At 37.0% G+C, this 23,970-nt stretch overlaps 1 protein-coding gene across 4 annotated transcripts in view; it reads right to left on the bottom strand.

The window, feature by feature from the left end:
* gripap1 (GRIP1 associated protein 1) overlaps window positions 1-23,970 on the bottom strand; it is a 56,449-nt gene that overhangs the window by 25,806 nt on the left and 6,673 nt on the right. For 3 of the 4 annotated variants that reach the window (XM_048208863.1, XM_048208861.1, XM_048208862.1), the window contains exons 8-23: window positions 20,616-20,664; window positions 20,333-20,403; window positions 19,831-19,878; window positions 19,714-19,745; window positions 18,594-18,641; window positions 15,127-15,226; window positions 14,763-14,840; window positions 12,072-12,164; window positions 7,380-7,514; window positions 7,052-7,147; window positions 6,080-6,292; window positions 5,791-5,904; window positions 5,421-5,498; window positions 3,578-3,673; window positions 2,530-2,586; window positions 1,749-1,848 (exon numbers count right to left, since the gene is read on the bottom strand). In XM_048208863.1, the coding sequence (XP_048064820.1) occupies window positions 1,749-1,848; window positions 2,530-2,586; window positions 3,578-3,673; window positions 5,421-5,498; window positions 5,791-5,904; window positions 6,080-6,292; window positions 7,052-7,147; window positions 7,380-7,514; window positions 12,072-12,164; window positions 14,763-14,840; window positions 15,127-15,226; window positions 18,594-18,641; window positions 19,714-19,745; window positions 19,831-19,878; window positions 20,333-20,403; window positions 20,616-20,664 (1,408 nt within the window). The remainder of the gene's footprint in view (window positions 1-1,748; window positions 1,849-2,529; window positions 2,587-3,577; window positions 3,674-5,420; window positions 5,499-5,790; window positions 5,905-6,079; window positions 6,293-7,051; window positions 7,148-7,379; window positions 7,515-12,071; window positions 12,165-14,762; window positions 14,841-15,126; window positions 15,227-18,593; window positions 18,642-19,713; window positions 19,746-19,830; window positions 19,879-20,332; window positions 20,404-20,615; window positions 20,665-23,970) is intronic. The other variant, XM_048208865.1, reaches the window with a different exon arrangement.

The raw sequence follows: 23,970 nt of genomic DNA, 5'->3' as shown, positions 1-23,970 counted from the left end.
AACACAGTATTTTTCAAATAATTTACTTATCTGTATACCGCTGTTTCCACTGTCATAAAAACGGGCTGATGACTTCTTTGTTCTATGAAGTCCCTCCTTCAGAAATACGTAACGAGTTCTGATTGTGCCAGCGGTTCCTGTGTTGTGATTCGACAGCTCTGAGCGCACCGTGCCCGGAAAAGTCACGCCTCTTACCATAATGTGGAGATGCACGCGCTCAGTGTTATTGTAAACATGTCTTTAATTTTACCCTATCAACTTGAGCCGGAATCAGACCCGGTGATTGGACTGCGGGATGAAAATAACAGCGTTTCGACGACATGGCGACAAACACACTCTACAAACGCAACTCTTGTGTATTCCTGTGGGTGGAGGTTAGTCAAAAAACTGTTTTAGTGACGTCATTAAAGAAGGAAGTAGAGGGATGTAGTCCAAACTGGCCGTTCGATGTAGGCGACTTCTGTTAAATAAAATATCTCGCTTGGCATTGAACTTTGAGCTTTAAAATTTTACAGATTTTATTTATACTCTAACAACAACATTACACACTAACTAAAGTTTGAAACATGGGATCACGAAGAACGGGACCTTTAAGTTTTAGGCGCTGTATACATTGATGATGATGTCACGCACAGATTTGTAAATATAGTGATAAAGATCATTACATTTTTAGGATGCTGAGTTCATGACAACAACGCTGAGTCACATGAATATAATGCAGTATATTGATGGTTGAAAAACATTGAAATGAAGACATTTTAGGGTGTCAATGAAAAAAAAAAAATCAATACATCCGTAGAAATGTTTTTTGCATTTGACGCAAGTAGATTAAAACAGTGGCCAGTAACACACCTATTGTATGCGAGTTCATCATTTGTGTTGTGCATTAGGATATGTGAATAAAGAGGAGATGGCAATAATCAGAATAATGAAGTGAATAATCAGGATAATGAAGACTGTGCATAAATGGGAGTGAAGAGGTTTACTTGTGTCCTTACTGCAATTAAATCCTTACTCTTATTATTGGAAATAATCACATTATTGGTGCACATGTGAACATAGTCAATACTGTATGTACTGTAAAAAGTGCTATACAAACAAAATTGACTTCACTTGACTTAATATTATAAAACAGTCAGCTAAAGTCAACAAAAACCCATTTTACTCCTATATTGGTGAAAAGAAAAGAAATGGGCTGGGAGAATGTTATTCTTGAGAAATTTATCAGATTGTGAAAATTGAGTGTTACATACCAGAATGGAGCCAAAAATCTCCATGATATGCAATAACACCACTGTAATGTGAAAGAAAAACTACATTAATTCAATTTTCCTTTTTGGAAAAAACTATTTATAGCCAATGAGCCGATGCAGGAAAGTGAACTGCTCAACATCCCACAGGAACCTCATGCAAGAGCAAAGCGGACAGGCTCTTTATAATTCACTTCAGGTGGTAAGAACAGGCTTTGGGTTTGTCTCATTTGTAGCGATTTGCAGTTGGGGTGGAGCCGTCTTCAACTGCTGCCTTATTTATGCACAGTGCCGCATATTTACTTACCTGCTTTAAATTTTTCATTCATGTCCCCTATATGTGATGAAACAGCGACTGCTGAGGCCATCGCAGTTTAAATCACCTGAGAGGATGGTCGACCACTCTAAAAAGCTTTATTCCCTGCATTTACAACTGCTTTATATGGTGATAAAGGAGCTATGTCTCAAAATCTTAAGGGACAGAGAAAAAGTGTTTACCTGTCCGAGTCTTAGTGTTGGTTAAGATCTCCTGCAGCCGCTCCTGGAGTTTATCCGCTCTCTTTCTTTCCAGATGGAGCTGCCTCTTCAAGTCTTTCAGCTGTAGACATAACATGACAGGCATTATTTTGACAGCAGACAGACATTTAGCTTTGTAGACATTTAAGAATCCAGTAAATACAGTGGCTCCCGAAGTATTTGGACACTTAAACATGTATGAATATCACTGCATTGCATAATATAATAGCAAACCAATATATATCTATATAGACAACTTCACATCAATTAAACATCCTGTACATCCATTTTGCTGCAGTAGCACTACAAAAGCTTTTTTTGTTTTTGTCGGAAGAAAAAAACCAAAAAGAGGAGAAGATATATGAAATTTCATCCGTTTTCATCCAAAATCACTTCAAGCAGGAAGGAACTTCCCAGAGGGACTGCATTTGTAACCTAATAAACAGTGTGAATATATAAATAATAAACAATGCCATAGAAAAACTATAACCAAAACTTTGAGCTAAAAGTATGGACTGCTTCTGGAGCTGGAAACACACACAGGCAATCGATGAACTGTCAAACGAGATTCTATTGATGAAACGGCTACAGCGTTAATGAAAGCTGATCGACCCTCGTCAATGGGAGGTCTGGTTTCAGGTCTGTAGGGCAGAGAGGTGTCCTGCCCATCGCCTGGGACTATTTTAATTCACTTTCTGGGAAATGGAGAGAGGGAAAGCCCTGACTCATCTCTTTTTTTTTTCTGGCTGGATTGCCTACTTACCGCTGAACTACCTTTTTTCTCCAGGATTCTCTGTCCATCCACCGTGTCTTTAATCTCCTGAAATACACACACAAAGGTTATTATAGTTCAGCAAATAAGTCTTTATTTTAAAACTATTTTAAAATTTCTATTTTCAAATACCTTTTCAGTTTAGTTTGAAATAGTTCAGTGAGTTACAGTTTAGTCTTTCATTTTTCTTTATTTTAGACAATAAAAGAGAGCACACCATTCATTTACAGAGGGACTTCATTTACAGAAATTCGAAAATTCAATTACAGAAGAACTGTTATGAGGTTAATGTTTTTGAATGAAGTCTCTTATGCTCACCAAGTCTGCATTTATTTGATCAAAAATTCAGTAAAACAGTAATATTGTGAAACTGTGATGCAAAGCTGAATTTTCAGCATCATTACTCCAGTCTTCAGTGTCACATGATTCTTCAGAATTCATTCTAATATGATGATTTGGTGCTGATGAAATGTTTATGAAGCATTTATTTAAATGGAAATCTTTTGCAACATTGGGTTCTTACCGTCACTTTTGATCAACTTAATGCATCCTTGCTGAATAAAAGTATTAATTTCTTTTTTTCCCTTTTTTTTAATCTTACTGACCCCAAACTTTTGAACAGTAGTGTATGATGCTTTAAATCTTAATTTTAGTGAATTAGTCTTAGTTATATAATAACCATGAAACAAGTAACATCAGAACAAAGGAAAGTCCTAATAAATCATCCTAAAAATATTCAGATGAGACGAGGAAACACCGATTTTTGCAGCTCTGAAAACGAAACATCCCCCAGGAGCTGCTGGCACCAGATGCTCACACAAAGAACAATCTCATCCTACTGTTGAGTCACGCATCGTTCTTGAGTCACATTTGAAATTACTGCTGAGCTCCAGCAATCACACCCCCATAATATCCTCCATCTGAGTCATGCCTTATTTAGCATCTTAAAAACACATGGTTCTCATCACGTTGAAGAACTTACGCTCCAGCAGAGCCACTAGGAGACTGCCAGAAAAAAGAATCCATTCTGTTCACACACCTGTTTGAGTTTTCCGATTGTATCATTGAGATCTTCTCTCTCTTTCTCCATCTCCTTCACTTGCTGTTTAACTGCCTCCACCTCTGCAGCTTTAGCCTAAAAAGGGCAGGAAAATGTTCCTTCAATCATTTAAAATGCACAATGGATAAAATTTCTGGAGAAAATAAACCTTATTTCCTGGCTGGTGGAATGACCTGCCACGCCCTATCCGAGCAGCTGAATCTTTAGCCACTTTCAAAAAAAATGCTAAAGACGTATCTTTTTCGTCGGCACTTGACCCAGTAATAGTAGCACTTACCTTGATTACTATTTTCATTCCATCTATTTGTGTATTAATTTAAAAAAAAAAAATTTCCTTGCTACGAGCACTTTACTGTCATAACTGTGACTTCACTCAGCACTTATGTACTGTTGTTCTCATGTTGATTTGATTGATTCTACTGTTCTCATTTGTAAGTCGCTTTGGATAAAAGCGTCTGCTAAATGACTAAATGTAATGTAATGTAATGTTATTTACTTGTTTAATGCATATTCTGGTCTTACTGTGTGTGACTTGTCACTTATAAATGGGATATAATTTTATTGGTTAATATAATTTTTTCCATGCCCACATGGCTTTGGTTATGCTTATTTGTTCTCCATGCCAGCTTCCATGAAAGCTAAACTTTTATGGCAAAATAGTTAAAACACAATAAAAGGTGCTTAAAAACCTGTGTATGTTTTACTTACTATATTTTTATTTTTCAATAATAATAATAATAATAATAATAATAAAATTGAATTGAATTGAATTTAATTTAATTTAATTTAAAAATGCCTGTTTTTAAAATCTGATTTAGGTCTGACTTTATTAAAAAAAAAAAAAAAATAAATAAATATATATATATATATATATATATATATATATATTATATATATATATATATATATATATATATATATATATATTCAAAGTCAGATGGACATTGAAGAGGTAAAGGTGTCGTTTCATGTGATTTGGATCCATGTACTTTGTTTCCTAATTATATATTCAGATGTTCCTTTAAAATTGCAAAGGTGACCCCTTTATGTTGTTGGAAAACTACTGACTAAAAACCTTATTTCTTAAAAAAATATATATTTTAAAAAAAAAGAAAAAAAGTTCAGCTTGAACAAAATGATTTTCTGCCTTGGTTATGTCAGCAGAAAAGAAAAGTTCTAAAGAATATAAATTTTGTTCTCAAACTCTTTCATCAAAACAACTTCCTCTGCTTCTGAAATAACTTTTCTATTGTGCTAACATAACCAAGGATGTGCAGGCATGGTAGAAATAATATTAAATGTTAAGATCATATCCAACTTTATACGATCCACTCAAATCAAGATGGATAAAATCAAGTCACGCCAGAGATGGAATGGCCATAGGGACTTTTATTGGTGGTTAAGGTCAGTAGAATAATAAATTAAATGCAATTTAAACGGACTCCTACTACTTTACTGAAAACAAAAGTAATTAGATGGGATTTGAACTTGAGTTTCAATGACCTCATTCTGAAATGCTTAACTTTTGAGCACCTACGGATGATAAACGCATTTCATGCATTTGATAGTCTTTTAAGCTCATTAAGTAAATTCTGTCAAGCAAGCATCCATCAACTCAATGAGACATGACAGAATAAAGCCTTCTAATGTGAGTGCTTGAGACTTGAATATGTATGAAGACAACAAATGTGTCATAAAGACAAAATGTGCTAAATATAGCTTTACCGCTTATTACTTCATCTGCTTTAGCTGAATGTATTCCATTAACTGTTATCGAACACCAAATGTGCTTTTATCATCACACACGCATCCAAAAGTTTACCTCCAGCTGGACTGTGTGATCTTTCTGTACCCGCTGGATCTCTTCTGCATGGTCCAGTTTGTTCTTTTCCATGGTCTCCTGCTCACAACACACAAATGACACCAGCATCAAATATAAATCAACCACACATCCAAGCGTGACAGTTTTAAGATAAATGCAACCTTGTGTTTTTTTTTTTTAAATATTAAAACAAATCCACTAAAAATGCTCTTCTTTTTAACCATTCGGCATATTAAAGTCTATAACACGGTAACGACAAAAACAACACTGACATCATGTGGTCAGAATGATACCCAGATGTAAACAACAAAAGACAGTTTCCATCTCTGGCATTGCTCTGCAGTGAGAGATGGCTGTAAACCCACAGTACCTCGGCTTCCTTGAGTCTGCGTTCAAACCAGCCCTTCGTCCCCTCCATGGACTGAACCTGAGCTTTCAGCTCCTCTACATATGGCTGAAGACCCTCCAGCTCTTTGGTACGAGCCTCAAAAAAATAAAAGAAATACAATTGTGAAAGGAAATTTAGCAGATCGTTTTTTGCCCAAAGTACACTTTGTACAGACACAATCCACCTGAAGCAAACTGAGGTTAAGTGCTTTATTGAAAGTTCATGTCTCAATCTACACACTTTCAGTTACCGGCCCAGAAATGTTCCTTACTTTCTCATCTCGTAGCTGTGAGCGAATCTCCTCTTCCGTGCGGTTCTTCTCCTCGTGGAGGCCGCGGAGCTCCTTCTCGTAGCGAGCCCTGATGCTCAGCACCTCCTTCTCATGCTGCAAACGCACGTTGCTGAGTTCCTCTTTGTGCCGAGATTTCTCCTGCGCCATCTCAATGGCCAGTTCATCCAGCATGGCCTTACGCTTATCTGCAGTCTGACAGAACAGTGAGGTATTTAGTTTTAAATAAAATGTGGCAGTTTCAAAGTTTATTTAATCTTTTTTTTTTTGAAACATGAATTTTTCTTGAAGCATAAGACTTTTCATAAAACATAAGGCATTATCTTCTTCAACAACTGGTATTTAGATAATGGGTATTTAGATCGAAATCTGTTTATTACTTTATATAAAGAATGCTATAGACAGGCTTGTCTTTAAAGAGGACCTATTATGCTTTTTTTACATTTTCAATTTTTTTTTAGTGTACAACGTTGCTGTTTGAGCATGAAAACGGTCTGCAAAGTTCCTGCTCAAGGCATAAGCAAGAAAAAAAAAGGTGATGTGGCCTAGTTGAGTTGTGTTAGTAGTGTTTTGAAACTTGCAGTTATGGTAAGGGGCGTGACCAATCACAACACACTGGTCCTGGAACTGGTGCAAGAAACCTTGACTAACATTACATATTTTAGAGGGGGAAAAAAATAAAAAGTGCACAAAAAGAGGTGAATCTTCCAGAGCCCATTTGTGTCTAAATCCGATTGCGGTTTTTAAATTAATAAAGTCATTATGATGGTCAAAAGATCAGAGTATTAACTGATGGAAGAACGAGCAGAGCGAACGGACTCACTAAAGAAGCTTAAATGACGACAGAGATAGTGAGTGCACCAAACGTTAAACTACTTTCACCTGCTGCAGTGGGAATTGACTGAATTGTGAAAAGATCAGAAGGTAGAAAAGAGGGTTTGTGTGTATCGTCACCTTTCTAGCGTCTTCTAACTCCTGCTGTAGCTTGTCCTTCTCCAGACCAAGTTCAGTGAGCTGCTCCAGCAGTCGACTATTCGCTCGGTTTGACTCCTGATCATCAAGAAGAAGTCAAATCATTATGTATAATCTGAATACAAAGAGATATTTTACATTTAACTATGTTAAAATATGTAATTGCTGCAGTAATAAAAGAACTAAAGTAATTTTGCCATTAAAAAAATGATTCCTATACAATCCAATAACATTTTTCTCAGACATACGATGTTTAATTGTTGCAAATGCCTTTCTATGTTGTTTAAAAAGTAAACGGGTACCAAAATACCTGTAGCTGTGAGTTGAGATCATCTCTCTGTGCCAGGAAACTCTCCTGTTCTGTACGTCTCTGCTGAAGCTCTGCGTTGAGAGCCAGATTTTGCTCTCTCAACAAATTCAGTTCCTGAGTCTTCACTGTTTGGATCTGTGAAAAACACACACTGAGTTTCAGATGCTCAAAGAACCCAGAGCAACTAAATTAAGTCTTCTTCAGTTTGAATTCAGTGTATAAGAGAGAAAAATGCCAACAGAAGAGTGGAAAGAGCTTAACACCAGAGAAAAGCTGAGAAATGCAATACAGCACAATGCAGCACAATGCAGAATCCAATATCAATATAAGTGTACCCATGAGTGCTTTTAAGCCAAATATAAACCTTCACGCATGATGCAGCATACGCATGTATGTGTGAACATATATAAACAAAATATCTAGGCTAGCACAAGTACTACATACATAGAAATAAATATATTAAATATGATAAAAGTTTTCAAAACCTCAACCAGGGTTAAAGTGCAGTGGAAGTCCTGCCAAATTAATCTTATATGCAGCCTTGGAGTACAAATTAAATTATTCATATTTATTTAAATATTAATATTTAGCTATTGGTCATAATGGGTTTGATTCCCAGGGAGTGCACATAGAAATGCAAATATACCTTAAATACATTGTAAATCACTTCGGATAAAATAAATAAGCATAATGAGTTTAATCATATAGTAATAACCAGTGCTGGGTAGTAAATGATTACTTGTAATCTGTATTATGTAATCAGATTGCATTATGTAATCAGATTGCAAAAATTATATACTTTTTAAAAGACAACCGTTACATTTTTATTGATTAAATGATCACTTAATATCCACAAAATGGGAGTAAATTCATAGATTCTCATTAATTCTTCTTTTTGTCTTTATAAATTGTCCTTTCTAAAACAGCCTATTGCTTACGTATGTTCAGAAAGTCTTCCAGTTTTGTGGAATTACACAAGTCAGAGGCCACACAGCATATCAAACAAAATATTTATAAAATATAACACACTTTTTGTGTTTTATTTTGATTGTTTTTATTTGAAAATTTAACATTTTTATGGTGTAATTAATTATCACCTTTCATAAACTTATGAACCCCCAGCAGTTCCTTCAAAAACCGTTTGGGAAACCCTGACATAATTTAATGTTTAATGCACTTAATTTTGTTGACGACAAATTTTCAACAATCTTTTTTTTTTCTCTTTGTATTTTTATATCAATATAGTACAAGTTTATTCTATTCAAATCTAAGTGATAAACAAGTTAAGGCTAAGAGTAAAGTCAAAGTAATCTAAAAGTAATCAAAAAGTAGTCCGATATCATTACCTAAAATGTGTAATGTAAGAAATTACGTTACTAACTAGGGATGCGCAGTGGAGCCAATATCTGTATCTGTAACTAGGGCTGGGCGATACATCGCATGCGATTGTCACGCGCATTTTGTCAGTAAAGCCGGTTCCCTGATTACCGCTAAATCACCATCACCTGCTTTCAAATGGAGCGGCATTTAATAGACAGAGCCGTAGATCACTGATAAGCTACGCAATATCGCGTTCATATCGCAGATGAATCGCCTTCAATAATGAACGCGATATTGCGTAGCTTATCAGTGATCTACGGCTCTGTCTATTAAATGCCGCTCCATTTGAAAGCAGGTGATGGTGATTTAGCGGTAATCAGGTAACCGGCTTTACTGACAAAATGCGCGTGAAAATCGCATGCGATGTATCGCCCAGCCCTATCTGTAACAATTTCAAAATTATTTGTATCTGTATTAGGATAAATCCGGAAGTGGGTGGGGCTTTAACGGAAAATTGTGAATTACATAAGAAGCCCGTAATGTAATGTAATTCTATTGCCTTCATAGTTTTCATTTAACAAATATTCCTTGTATGGCTCATAAAATAAAATAATTTTTTATTATAATTATAACATTTTTTAAATATCTTCTAATTAAAACAACAATACTAAATGTTAAATAAAAGAGGAAAAATATCTTCTTTTTTTTAATATCCAGAGAAACTTTGTGTACAGAGTTATGTCAGGACAATCATCCACAACCTCAAATAAGAGGACTCTATATAAAATAGCTGAATAGAGAAAAAAAAAATATTCAGCACTTGAAAATTGCCAAAAAAACTTTTACTATGCATATCTGAATCAATTATAAAGAATGCATGCTGGTCCGTCTCAGGGAACATTATTTATTAAAGTTTACACTCATTCATGTTTCATAGAGTACAAGGTTTAAAACATTTAAAATAGACATATCAAATAGTAGAAAATGTGTATGATGTAGTATTTTAGCTGATATTATTCGTCAAAGCTCTGATTACTCTGAGAGACGCACAGTGAAGACAATGTGATGACAGAGTGTGTATTCGCAATCGCACTCTGCTCATTTCATTCATATAGTTTACATTCACCTCACACACTCATTATGGCGCAGGGATTTATGTATAATAATGTTTATGTATAATATCTTGCTATGCTATCTTCTGGCTTACCTGTTATCTAGCAAACACGAGAAGTGAACGAGTATTTTTCTTATTATTTGGTTGAATTCATTATTCGTTTTAAAGTCAATATCTGTGTATTCGACTTTAGGCAAGTCCCTACTACGGTTTTCATCATATAATTTGTATTCGGTAATGGACTACAATTTGTAAGTAATCTACTCAGCACTGGTAATAATGGCATTTATACAGTGGGTACGGAAAGTATTCAGACCCCCTTAAATTTTTCACTCTTTGTTATATTGCAGCCATTTGCTAAAATCATTTAAGTTCATTTTTTTTTTACATTTTTGCAGATTTATTAAAAAAGAAAAACTGAAATATCACATGGTCCTAAGTATTCAGACCCTTTGCTGTGACACTCATATATTTAACTCAGGTGCTGTCCATTTCTTCAGTTCTACACCTTCATTTGAGTCCAGCTGTGTTTGATTATACTGATTGGACTTGATTAGGAAAGCCACAAACCTGTCTATATAAGACCTTACAGCTCACAGTGCATGTTAGAGCAAATGAGAATCATGAGGTCAAAGGAACTGCCTGAAGAGCTCAGAGACAGAATTGGGGCAAGGCACAGATCTGGTCAAGGTTACAAAAAAATTTCTGCTGCACTTAAGGTTCCTAAAAGCACAGTGGCCTCCATAATCCTTAAATGGAAGACGTTTGGGACGACCAGAACCCTTCCTAGAGCTGGCCGTCCGGCCAAACTGAGCTATCGGGGGAGAAGAGCCTTGGTGAGAGAGGTAAAGAAGAACCCAAAGATCACTGTGGCTGAGCTCCAGAGGTGCAGTCTGGAGATGGGAGAAAGTTGTAGAAAGTCAACCATCACTGCAGCCCTCCACCAGTCGGGGCTTTATGGCAGAGTGCCCTGACGGAAGCCTCTCCTCAGTGCAAGACACATGAAAGCCCGCATGGAGTTTGCTAATAAAACACCTGAAGGACTCCAAGATGGTGAGAAATAAGATTCTCTGGTCTGATGAGACCAAGATAGAACTTTTTGGCCTTAATTCTAAGCTGTATGTGTGGAGAAAACCAGGCACTGCTCATCACCTGTCCAATACAGTCCCAACAGTGAAGCATGGTGGTGGCAGCATCATGCTGTGGGGGTGTTTTTCAGCTGCAGGGACAGGACGACTGGTTGCAATCGAGGGAAAGATGAATGCGGCCAAGTACAGGGATATCCTGGATGAAAACCTTCTCCAGAGTGTTCACGACCTCAGACTGGGCCAAAGGTTTACCTTCCAACAAGACAATGAACCTAAGCACACAGCTAAAATAACGAAGGAGTGGCTTCACAACAACTCTGTGACTGTTCTTGAATGGCCCAGCCAGAGCCCTGACTTAAACCCAATTGAGCATCTCTGGAGAGACCTAAAAATGGCTGTCCACCAACGTTTACCATCCAACCTGACAGAACTGGAGAGGATCTGCAAGGAGGAATGGCAGAGGATCCCCAAATCCAGGTGTGAAAAACTTGTTGCATCTTTCCCAAAAAGACTCATGGCTGTATTAGATCAAAAGGGTGCTTCTACTAAATACTGAGCAAAGGATCTGAATACTTAGGACCATGTGATATTTCAGTTTTTCTTTTTTAATAAATCTACAAAAATGTCAACAATTCTGTGTCTTTTCTGTCATTATGGGGTGCTGTGTGTACATTAATGAGGAAAAAAAATGAACAAATGATTTTAGCAAATGGCTGCAATATAACAAAGAGTGAAAAATTTAAGGGGGTCTGAATACTTTCCGTACCCACTGTATATATGACTGTACTGAAGTTTTGTTTTAAGTTATCACAATGCCATACTTCCATAAGACACTAGTCACACTGTCTAGACTAGAAAATTAAAACAACAGACAAACAAGATTTCAAAGCAAAAATGCATCTAAATGAACCTCCATGAATTGTCATTTAAATACTGACACTTTTTAAAATAATTAAAAGAAAATATGACATCAAACAAATTGGTGTGAACTGAAAGTGATTTGTACATAGGCAATAGCTTTAAAGCTGATGAAAGTGGCATTAGTACATGTGTATTTTAACAGTTAATGGCACAAAGAGCATGTGTGTTAGACCAGACATGGTCATTGAATGAAGATGATGAAGGAACTGGGGTTGATGAAGGTCGTGATGCTGTATCAAGGTCAGGTACCTGTTCTAGAGCCGCTAGATTTGTCCTGAGAGCATCGTTCTCACTCAGCATGCCCTCCACCTGCTCCTGACTGACCGCGCTCTGACACGCTACCTGCAGCTCCGCCCAAACATAAAACCACCCCACGAGAGACAGAGAGAGAAAAGAAGGAACAAAAGAGAAAGCAACACAGAAAGATGAAAGAATGAAAGAATAAATAAATGAAAGATTGAATAAAAAAAAAAAAGAATGAAAGAACAAAAGAATTAAGTACAAAGAAAACCGGAAAAAAATTGAACATTAGAATAAATTAAATAAAAAAATAAAATATATACAAAATGTGAAATATTTGAAAAATAAAAATACAAAATATTAATGTAATAAATAGAATTAAAAAAATTTAAAAAAGAAAACCCGCAATAACATGAAAGAAAAGAGCAAATTAATAAATAAGAGATTGAACAAAAACAATTTTTTAAACAATGTAAAGAATGAAATAATGAACAAAGAAAATTAAATATAATAAAATAAATAAAATATATATAAGTACATTTTGGAAAAAATACAAAAATATAAAATATGAAAGAAATACAGAATACAAACAAATAATACAAAATAGCAAAAAATAATGGAAAAAAAGCCAAAAACAAATAAAGAACAAATGAGGGGAAGAACAAAAAAGGGATTTAATTTTAAAGAAAAAAGAAAAGAAAAAAGAACAAAATAAATAATGAAAAAGAAACGAAAATGAATAAAGGCAATGAGGAAGGGAACATGTACAGAGAAAGAAACGTATGTGAAGGATGAATGAAGACATGTCCAGCAACAGCATGGGATTGTAGGAGTGTTGGAGAAGATGAATACAGGAAGATTAAAACCCGAGAGGGTGAACGAGAGCAAGAGATGATAAAGAAAGCAGAACACCCAAAACAAGTGAAAAGAAGAGAGAAGAAAACAGGCCGAGTTAGAAACTCCACATCAAACAGAGGAGACCCAGTCAAGCAGTTCTGAATGGAAAAACAGAACAGGGAGGTTCTTCATCCTTATCTGCTTGTTGCACATGAGAGGCAGCTGTTTAATTAAGATTTGTGACCTCACGGAGGAAGTGAAAGACATTTGTGGTGGCGGGACCTGCAGTAGGGCCGACAGCGTCATAAGAGGGGCCCTTCCCTCAGGGGCCCCTGCGTAGCATGTGTGTGCCCCTCAGCCACCGGCACTGAGCCCCACTAATCCTTAATTACTCAGCTGATCCTGAGTACCATCGTCCATAAATGCTCAATTAAACAGGCTGCTCTTTAGGTAATTATAAACTTCTCTAACTTCTCCTTAAGCACAATGAGTTTGCTATCAGCAGAAAGACGGGTGGGTCACGCTAAAGACGTCTTCCAGTTTGGGGATAGTTTACTCAAAAATTAACTAACTTTCTTAAAACATACAAGGAGACACTTTGAAGAAGGTTTACACTTCTCTTTTCAATATACAGTGAAAGTGAAGCTCTAAAAAACAGAGCATATTCATATTTAATCACTTTAAATCATATTAGTTGAAACTTTTACCCTCCAAGAGTTGCAAAAAATCTTTGGCATTCATGAATATTTAAATATAGTGCACTCTAGCTTTAAAGTCAATTAAAATAAAAAGCCATGAGTGAATATGCAAAAGTGCAAATGACACCTGAGGGGAAGATTATTAACGAATGACAATTTGACCACTTGAATTTCAGTCTGTTCCTCTCAAAAAAGTTCAATCTCAGAATGTAGTGCAAAAGTCCTATTTTTATGATGCTGTTTTGTCATTTTTGGAGCTCAATAACATCGGTCTTCATTCACTTTCACTGAATAGAGAAAAACAGAAAAGGACATTCTGCTAAACTTCTGTTGAGTTCCACAGAAGAACATCATACAGGTTTGGAATGAAACGATGGCGAGGAAATGAGAACAGATTTTTTTCTTTCTGGCTGAAATACTGGATAACTAAGACTGAAAAGAGCTTTCCAAGCAAAGCTAAACTGCATTTAAAAACAGAACTGAGAACAAATACAGCTAAATGATCACAAAACTGCATCCTGCCATTTAAAAAAAAAAGTCCAATTTTCATTATTTGATTTTTTTAAGCGTAACAATAAAAATGTAATTGTGTTCCATGCTGATAACAACACCCACATGAGCCTTTTACGGTTTATTTAATTGAATCTGTAGGACCTATTATCATTAAAATCACACTCAATTTATGCAGATTAATTGTCTGCTTTCTCTCTTTTATAAACCTGTTAGTAAACAGCCAACCAGCAGACGTGGAAATTGCAGATTAATTCTCTGGAGACGCACTAATGACCATCTGTGATGGAATAAACATTAAAAGAAATGCTAAATGAACATTTTAACCAACTATTAATCTTCTGTATTCTTCCTTTGATTGCCTTTGCTGATGTTTGGAACGAAATACTAGCACAATCTGCAGTATGAACTGTATAGTACAATGAATACAATACAGTATACAGTGCTAAATATTTTAAACGTAAGTATGCAACATCGTTGTCACATGACCATCTTAGAAATGAATGTTTGTTTTACATTTTTAACCAACTTTGTGCAAAAATGAACCTTCTGATTTATTTATCATGCTGAAAACACTAAGTCAAGTGAAACATATAAATATAATAACCTAAAACTAAACAGGTTTGGTGGTCTCGTAAAAGGAGGACACAGCTACCTGATCTTTGAGCGCATGGATGGCCATCTCATGCTCTTTCTGTTTGCTCTGCAACTGCTCCTTCAGTTCAGTGACGTTCTGAAATCACACACACCAACTGTCAGGCGGGAAGATTCAATGCATTTTTAGTATGACAGTGATGAATGCAGCAGCGTGTCTACGGTCCATTATTTTCTGCAGATGTGCCTCCGTGCCAGAATCTAAAGCTGAAGCACCGACTGCAGTCTTTAGCCCACTCCCAAGGGTTTGCAAATGTTTATCATCATACTCCCTTAGAGCCCATCTATCGATCGCCCTCTGAGATATGCAACAAATGGGCTTTAATAATGAAGAATTTGGCAGGGCGGGCTTGAGCGGATCTCACCTGGTTGGCGGCCATTAAATCTGCCTGCAGTTTCTGCACGCGAAGGTTTATGGATTTGAGCTCCTCCTCTTTCCTCTGCTGGATCTCATCAATTTTAGTCCTGTGGAAACAAATGCATCATATGCTATCAGGGGTTTGATGTGAATAATGTGTGGTAGGGTCTATTTTCAGGTATTGTAAAACGAATAACAAAATACAACAGCAAATTCAGCAGGAAAAAAAACATGGGGCGTATAAATGACATCATTGGAACAGATGTAGTATACACACACACACACACACAAAATAAATTTCACTGTTAGCTTCACTTAAACCATTCTTGTTCACATTACTTAACTCATGTAACTACATGAACGTAATTTAACGGAGTTGTTTCTACTAAAAATGAGTATTGTCAGCTTTAAGTGTTTGTTCAATCAACTTAACATTGCTGAGTGAAACGCACAAATTAATGTTGACATAACTAACTGGGCAGTGGATCCATAGTTCCCAGCATACATAAAAAAATATCCCCCCGGGTGAAGCTACTCCACAAACCACCAACAGAGCATATAAAATACCAAAAATAAAGCTTTTTTTAAAACATCGGCAAGTAAAATGCTGCATTTAAATAGAACTTTCTCTTTACGACCACAACAAATGGGACACTTTTCAGACGCGCATTCCGGATTCACCTCAGGGCCAGGCGCAAATCAAACGAGCGCGGAAAAGGTGCAGGTGACAATGAGGGAGCTTCAGTTGAACAACAGTGAACTGCGGTCAGATGACATGTTGTCAGGCTATGTTGGTAAAACTAAGAAAAAATAACATGACTGTCCAATCAGCCATTATACTGTGCTCGCGAATGCACTCAAGAATTGCATGCGCTGCATAATTACTTTATTATAAAGCGCAAAAGAAACTATGAGCAATGACCGTCGTAGTTCTGTGGTAAGTTAAGTCATGAAATTACCAAACATGTGATTAAAGCCAAAGTCCCTTTAAGATAAGTCATTTCACTCGGCGGCCATCTTTGAAATGCCTCTCGGGCATCCTGGGCATCATGTAATCTCTTTGAATGGGGAAACATCAAATTCTCCAAAACTGTTCGCCAACCTTACGATTAAATTTCATATTTGAAATCAACAATGAAATCGAACAACAACTGGCTCATAAATGTAGTTTCTAAACGCTCGAATCATGACAAAAAAAACTGTATTTTTCAGGCTGGATCAAGCTAATGCGCATGCGCGGACCTAAATGCGCGTCTCTTCGGAGGCGCGTGTCTGACTGTTTCTATAGAAACCGGTGATTCTAACGGCCGCTGAAGTGACGCGAAGACTTTACCAGTCAGCGATTGGCTCCTATTTAGAAGGCGGGACTTATTCCGCCATATTGCGCGTTACACTTTCTCCCATTCAAAACAATACGAGTGACACGTCTTGTGTTATTCTATAGTCTTTGTTAAAGCTGCCTCAAAACTGCATGTATGTATTTGTTGACATGGTTTTAAAGCTATTGTTATCCAATTTGTTGGCCTTAAAACGTCTTAAAAATGCACATATGTACACCAGGGAAATCTAAATTTTCTCAGGGGAGCATGCCACTGAACCCCCCCTAGCAAACAACATTTTCTGACCTCTGTAATTATGAAACCCTGCGTGCGGCCCTGGTTCTGAGGAAATCTGAGGTAAACGTGCATTTCTACAGATGTGCACACTTTAGGACTAAAAGCTTGTATGTGTATGCACTGTGATCACTGTGTTTTTTTTCACAAATCGCACCCTGGTGTAACATTAAGTAAACTGCACATATAAAATATTATGTGACAGTGACAAATCCATATGATTTGTATTTATTCAAAGAAATTGTCAGCTTTACTTGAATTTCTTTTGTTCGTACAAGTAAATTGTTATTTGTACAAATTACTCAATATAATTGCTTGGAACCACTTGACACTGCTTTTTTTAATTAAATCCAAGTGTGTAGAATTGGGTTCTGGAAGTAATAATGCCATTCAAAATATTTCCAGCAAACTCTGAGATATTTAAAGTGCCCCTGTGCCATTTTAAAGGCTCCTAATTTTGTTTTGTAGGTCTCTTACTATAGGTCTACATCAGGGTGCCCAATCCTGTTTTTCCATATCAATTTGAGCCCGAAGTCCTCATCCTTTGGAAGTACATGCAAAGTGGATTTGCTTTGGCAGCGCAGAAAACAGCATCTTCTAGACATGTCGACAACGCGAACCAAATTCTCCCAACCCTCAGCTACAACTACAATGTTTAGGATCAAAGTAGACATCGTTCACAGGCAGCCAATAAAGACCATTGACTGGCATTATGCAAATTTGTTACAAACCTACGTAGGTTCAAGTAGGAAGTAAGACTGGATTTACTGATGTTTTTTTGTTGATTGCTGATTTTTTTTTCTTTTGGGAGACTAACTCCATTTATTGTGCACTTTGATCTTTGAAACTTTGCAGACCTTTTACATTCACGAAACGGCTATATTAAACATTGCATGAAAGGTAATATCTGAGAAAGCACAATAGGGGCACTTTAAACAATATATTATGGCTCTATGGAATTGATTTTCAAAAACTGAAGGCACTAAACAGATGCAAATGTGTATGATCTGTTCCGAGAGTGTACAAAGAGTCGGATCAGTTTAAAATCAAGCGGAAATATAGCAAATTAGATTTTTCCATTGAAATCAACGGATCTGCAACATTCAGAGGTAGCGTGCACAGTATTGTGCAAGGCCCCTAACCGCTGATTCACACGGGACGTCAGCGTTAATGATTCTCATTTACTTTGAATGGGTGATGTCATGCGTTGCTGAAATGAATGGTGGGTTCTGCTGCATCACATCACTGCTGTTGCTTGTGACATAAGTTGAAAATTTTTCAACTTTTCAAGGGCCAACGCAGGTGTCAGCCAATAAGATCATCTTATGCAAATACCCTAGTGTAGACCCTAGCCAATTGCATTCATGCAACACCGGAAAATAGAGGAGCATCAAAATGGAGGAAAAGCTTATTGCGGTGGGTAATCATCAGTCTTTATATATGTACCGGGACTCATAACATAGGAACCAAGCCTGGAAGGAGGTGGCAGAGGCAGCTGGTGAATCTGGTGTGTATTGTGCTTGTATTATGTCCATGTACTCTGCTTATCATTGAATGACAGCTAGCATAGCATGTAAGTAAGCTGGAAATAATGTGATTGGCTGTTATCACTTTGACAATAGTGTCAGCACCAAGCTTCAGACGCCCCGTGTGAATCAGCCGTTAGACACACAGAGGCTCATACTTTTGCCTTGTTTATTGTTTAGAATAAAAAAAGTTAAAATATGGTTTAAGGTTTATAACCCCTAATTGAGAAATTAAATGGGAAATACACTTCCAGAACTCAAGCAGCTAAAAAAGTGGGCAGCCCCTGTTGAGCTTTACCGCAAAATAACTGCTCTGCTGGGTTTGTCTTTCTCACCTGCTGTCATTGTAAAGTGCTTCCTTCTCAACTTGTAGCCGCTGGAAGCTGTAAGAGAAGCATAAAGAGACTGGAATCTTTATTGGCCCTAAAAAAAAAACCCCATACAGCAGTGATAAATAACAGGCAGCATCTCCTGATCAGTGAAAACAGGCTCTGTGTTGACCAGAGGGATGCGGAACGGAGGCGGTCTGTGCTGATACAGCAGTCTACAGCAAGTGCCAGGACAACAAGTTCACATTCAGACTCGTTACACTGACACAGTGACTGTCGCTAGGCCACAGCTGAGTTACCACAGCACCCGGGATGGAACGCTAGGGGGTGATGTCATCACACAGAGAGCTTTGATTGGCTACTGTACAGAGGAAGAGCGTATCATGGACTCAAGTTAAATGGAGGATTGAGAGTCATTTATCTTGTATTTGAGAGGGTAATGTGTTCAAATGGAACATTAATATTGTCCATTAATACTGTCTTTAACATTCATTCTTCTATATTTCAGCAGGTTTTGCATGAAATCACTCCAGCACTGTCTTCCTCAATTAATCACTGCAAGTTGCAGTCTTACAAGTTTAAAAACAAATTAAGAAATTAATATTACTTTTAAAAACTCTGTGTGAGATAATGCACATTCACATGAGAACGGCCGACTGAGAACTGCGCATTTCTACCATGGCTTTGCTTTTGCTATGTCCATGCCACTAGATCATGTCAACTGTCATGCTGGCCAACACAACATACACAACATAAAAAAGAAATGACGGAGTGCACCTTTAAGTAATGCAAAGTGACAGAAAAAATAAATATATTTTGAGAAATGCAAAAAGGAAAGAGTGAGTGTCTCTGAATATTAAGTGAATTTTGGGCCATAAAGAAATGTTTCGTGTCCAGTTTTATATTTAAATGTGCTTAAAGGGATAGTTCACTCAAAAATGAAAATGTAGTCATTTTTAACTAACCCTGGTGTTATTCTAATGCCGTATGACCATTTTTCTTTATCTTTAGACCACAAAAGGAGAAATTAAAAATCCTGTTTCATTTTTTGGTTGAACCGTCCCTTTGATATATGAAAGTGCTGAACATATAAGACAAAAAAAGCAAAAAAGTAACTTGCACTTACCTCTCTTGTTTTTTCTTCAACTTATCAGACAACTAATAAATAATAATAAAAAAACAATACATTATCACTTGGCATTTTATCATTGAGCACATGCTTTCTTAGACATGTGACACTAACTTTAGCATTTTCTTCTTGTAGTTTTGTGATTTCTGTCTGCTTGGACATCTGAAAATGAAAAGAAATACATTACAACAAGAAAAGTCTTTTGTATTGGGGGCTAAAATATGGATAAACAAAAGGACAAAAAGACCCAACAATCTGATCTTTTAAAAAGTGAATAATCAAAATCAGATAATGAACTGAAAATACAATATGTTTCAATTGATAATGCAAAAATTAATGATAAACCTGAAAAAAAGTTTGTTTTTAATATCTGACCTTCTAAAATGTTCTATTATTTGCCTCTAGAAAACATCTGCCTCTTAAACCTCCAAAATGCATGTTTCATCATAGATATGGAAGTATTCTCTGGTGCAAGGTGAGAATAAATGCATCCAAAATTAGCACCCACGGCGAGGGTAAAAATATACACTCATCAGCAAAACGAATCCTAGCATTTTGTCCTTTTGTCTGTTTCATGCTGTCCTGGGCATTTAGAGGATAAAACTGATGTTTTTACCTCTAGTGTCTGGAGTTGTTCCCTCAGTAAGCATTTCTCCTCCATTTCCGTTTGAAGCTTTAATGCCACCTCTGAAACCCAGTGTTAACAGACATCAATGCACACGACCCCTAAAATATCTTGAGTTTGAGAGGTGTTCAACTCATGCTCAGTCAGTGTCATACCATTGTGCTGCTATTTGAAGATCCAGAACACAATCTTCCCTAGTTCTACTCACTTAACTCTTCAGTGAGTTTGATAAGGTCACAACTTTAAAAGGAAGCTGTCAGAAAGATGTACTCACCACTCAGTTCATTATCTCGCTGTTCCAGTTTGACGCTTTGCACTTCGGCCTAAAGAACAAAGAAGACCAAAAAAAAAAATTACACTGTGAAAATGAACTCTTGTCCACAAAGAATTTTAACAGCAGGTTCTAAAAAGTGGCAAGACATATAAAACCCCAGTAAATGCCGAAATCACTGGACGTTAAAAGGAAAGCACTTCATGAAATGTGACTTTCCGCATATGAAAATATTAAAAGAAACCCTATTTACTAATTTAATAAATGTTCCAGGACTTATTGTAAATGATGCAAGTTATTCTGGTTATATTAGGTGGCCTTAACTACTATGTACTTGCATCACAAAATAAGTACAATGTACTTATTGGGTTCATACTGAATTGCAAAACACTTTTGCTGCTATTGAGGTGGGATACGGGTAAGGTTAGGGACAGGTTTGGTGGTATGGGTAGGTTTAAGGGTAGGGGTAAGGTGTAAGGGATGGGTCAACAGTGTAATTATAAACGTAATTACAGAAATTAAATTACAGATGTAATTACATACAGGTGTTTTTAAAATATAAGTACAATGTAAAAACATGTATGTACACAATACGTGCATTGTATCAAATGATTAATTTAAATGTAAGTACAAAATAGTTAAGGCCACTTAATATAAAGTGGGACCGTTATTCTAATGAAAAGAAATGCATCTTTATCTTTCATCAAATGTAAAACTTTCTCCACCTTCACATAGAACACGTTGCATTTTATTGTGCTTGTTTTCTATTGCTTTACCTTGTAAACATGCGCTTCATGGACGTCTATGACCGCATCGCTCATGTCTAGCATCTTTTTCACATTTATGTTGAGTTTTTAGAACAAAGTGTCAAGTAAAAACTTTTAAAAACACATCCCAAGTTTTTTCCCCCCTCTGCCCTGCTTTCGCATTTGTAATGAAAAAATGCGTTTTGCATGAACGTACCCTTAAACAACCTTTCTGCTGATTTAAAGGGGACATATCATGAAAATCTGACTTTTTCCATATAATAGGGTCCATGGTGCATCTGCCAACCCAGAAAACATGAAAAAGGACAACCCAGTAACTTTGTTTTGGTAAGCCTTTCTCTGTAAGCATTTGAGAAAACAAGCTGCTCAGATTTCGCTCACCTAGTGACATTGGAAGGGGACCTTATTATAATATTACCGTCCCTTAATCTACACGTTTCCTCCCACGGTGCCGCCATTTTGTTTTCGCAAGCATCAACATTTGCACAAAAGATTAACATGACGGCACATGCTAGTCAATGAGTTGAAATCAACTCCACAGAAACTACAAAAAATTACCCACTTAACCATTCAGAAACATCCAGTTGCACTCTAAAACTTCTTCCCGAGTCTCTCCATCAGTGTCTGACTCTGGTGTAAACAATGTAAGGCTGAACCAAGCGGCAACCTCCCCCTTTCTCTCGTGAAGCCAATACGGAAGTAACTTAAACTGCGATTCATCGACTGGCCGCTAGGGACAGGCTCCAAAAGAGAGCAGAATCTCAGAGTCCCATGTTAAATTGGCCAAGTTTATAGCAGAAAAAAACATGTTTACAAGTTGGTTCAAATTGTGGTTTTGGTCTATACTGCTATTTTTGCCCTTCATGACAACTGTGAGGGGGGTGAATTTTTTTTATAACTTATCCGTTTAAATTATATTAAGCCTTAAAGTTCTGCATAATTAAGGGCGTGGTCACTTGAGTGACAGGTAGATTGCGCTGCTGTCTGTGAGCCGTCATGTTACCTCAGCTGCCACTGAATTTGGCATCTCAGCCGTTTTTGTGCTTTTTTTCTCGATTATTTTATACAATTATAAAATATGGCTTGCTGCATAATATTCGAGACTGATGTGTGTCTGTGTAGATGTGCATGCATGGGGAAGAGACACAGAACACACGTTGTTGGATCGTGGCATTGGCTGAAAGTTTTGATTGTGAGATTTACTACAATGACAATGGCGAGAGGATATCAAAATCCGACAGCACTGCTTGGATATTATAACTAAAACTGCTGCACTATTTTGAAAAAATATACTTTGGACACAGGCTCATTTGTTTGTTAGATACGATCGTATACAGTTTTACAACATAAAGGCTGCTCAGATTGCATCCTTTCTTTATGAACGATGACAGAGAGCAGATCATTCAGAAGAAATGTGAAATGTTTTTTTGTTTTGCAATGGACACTCATATTTTACCCAAGTGCCACGGATTGGATTCATCTCGCAATCTCTATTTCATTATAAAGGTATGAAGTCCCATTTGATTTTCCATGTTGTTATTTGCACACCCAACACTACTGGTGTTGGAGCATCTATATCTTAAAGAAACACCGTAGATTGACAGTAAACCTTTAGAACGTTCTGATGATAAAACTTATCTTCATTAATATTTTAGATCGTATCTAAGATAGATAGATAGCTCCTTTGCTGCTAACATGGTCACGTCGAGCTAGGCGGGCGTGGTTTCAGCAACCAGTCATATCAGCTCAAACCACGTCCCGCCTCTTTGCCCATTTTCAGTTATCCGGGAGTGACGTGCGGTGACGCGCAGCTAAGATGGCCGCGGCCTCATTTACGCGTCAAAACTGCTGTTCAGAACTCTATGGGTGACGTCACGGACGCTACGTCCATATTTTTTTACAGTCTAGGGGTTGAACACCGTTACTGACAATCCTCATTTTGGCAACTTTGTTGCTGTTGAGCAACCGAAGCATGAGCTGTTAGAGCTCCGCCTTCTTCTGGAAAGGGGGCCGGGAGAAGCAGCTCATTTGCATTTAAAGGGACACACACAAAAACAGCGTGTTTTTGCTCACACCCAAATAGGGGCAAATTTGTCAAGCTATAATAAATGATCTGTGGGGTATTTTGAGCTGAAAATTCACAGACACATTCTGAGGACACCAGAGACTTAGACTTATATTACATCTTTTGAAAAGGGGCATAATAGGTCCCCTTTAAAGCAAGGACATGCAGGCTGGGAAAAAATATTAACCAATAACATCATAACCTACTTTTCGTCATCCAATCAAATCATGAAGGATAAAATCAAGTCCCATTCTACATTATTTCCCGCTGGATGTTCTGTTTCACTCTGAAATTGCACCACATTAAGTTAAAATCAGTTGGGATTGGGAATGTTTCAAAAAAAGTTACAAAACTATATAAAGAATAACCGATTAGCAGCAGCCCTCATTTTATCAAATTTGGTAATGCTAGTGAATGGGGTGTGGTGGTCAAACACTAGACACCAGTTCACTGTCCTTATAACTTTACTGGGCTGATTTCACAGAAAAAGCTGATGGTGGTGTCTCTGCTGTGTCTGGCCACAGTT

The sequence above is a fragment of the Megalobrama amblycephala genome, linkage group LG12 (genome assembly GCF_018812025.1).
Source record: "Megalobrama amblycephala isolate DHTTF-2021 linkage group LG12, ASM1881202v1, whole genome shotgun sequence".
Classification (NCBI taxonomy): Eukaryota; Metazoa; Chordata; class Actinopteri; order Cypriniformes; family Xenocyprididae; genus Megalobrama; species Megalobrama amblycephala.
This window is presented reverse-complemented; position numbering and strand designations above follow the sequence as displayed.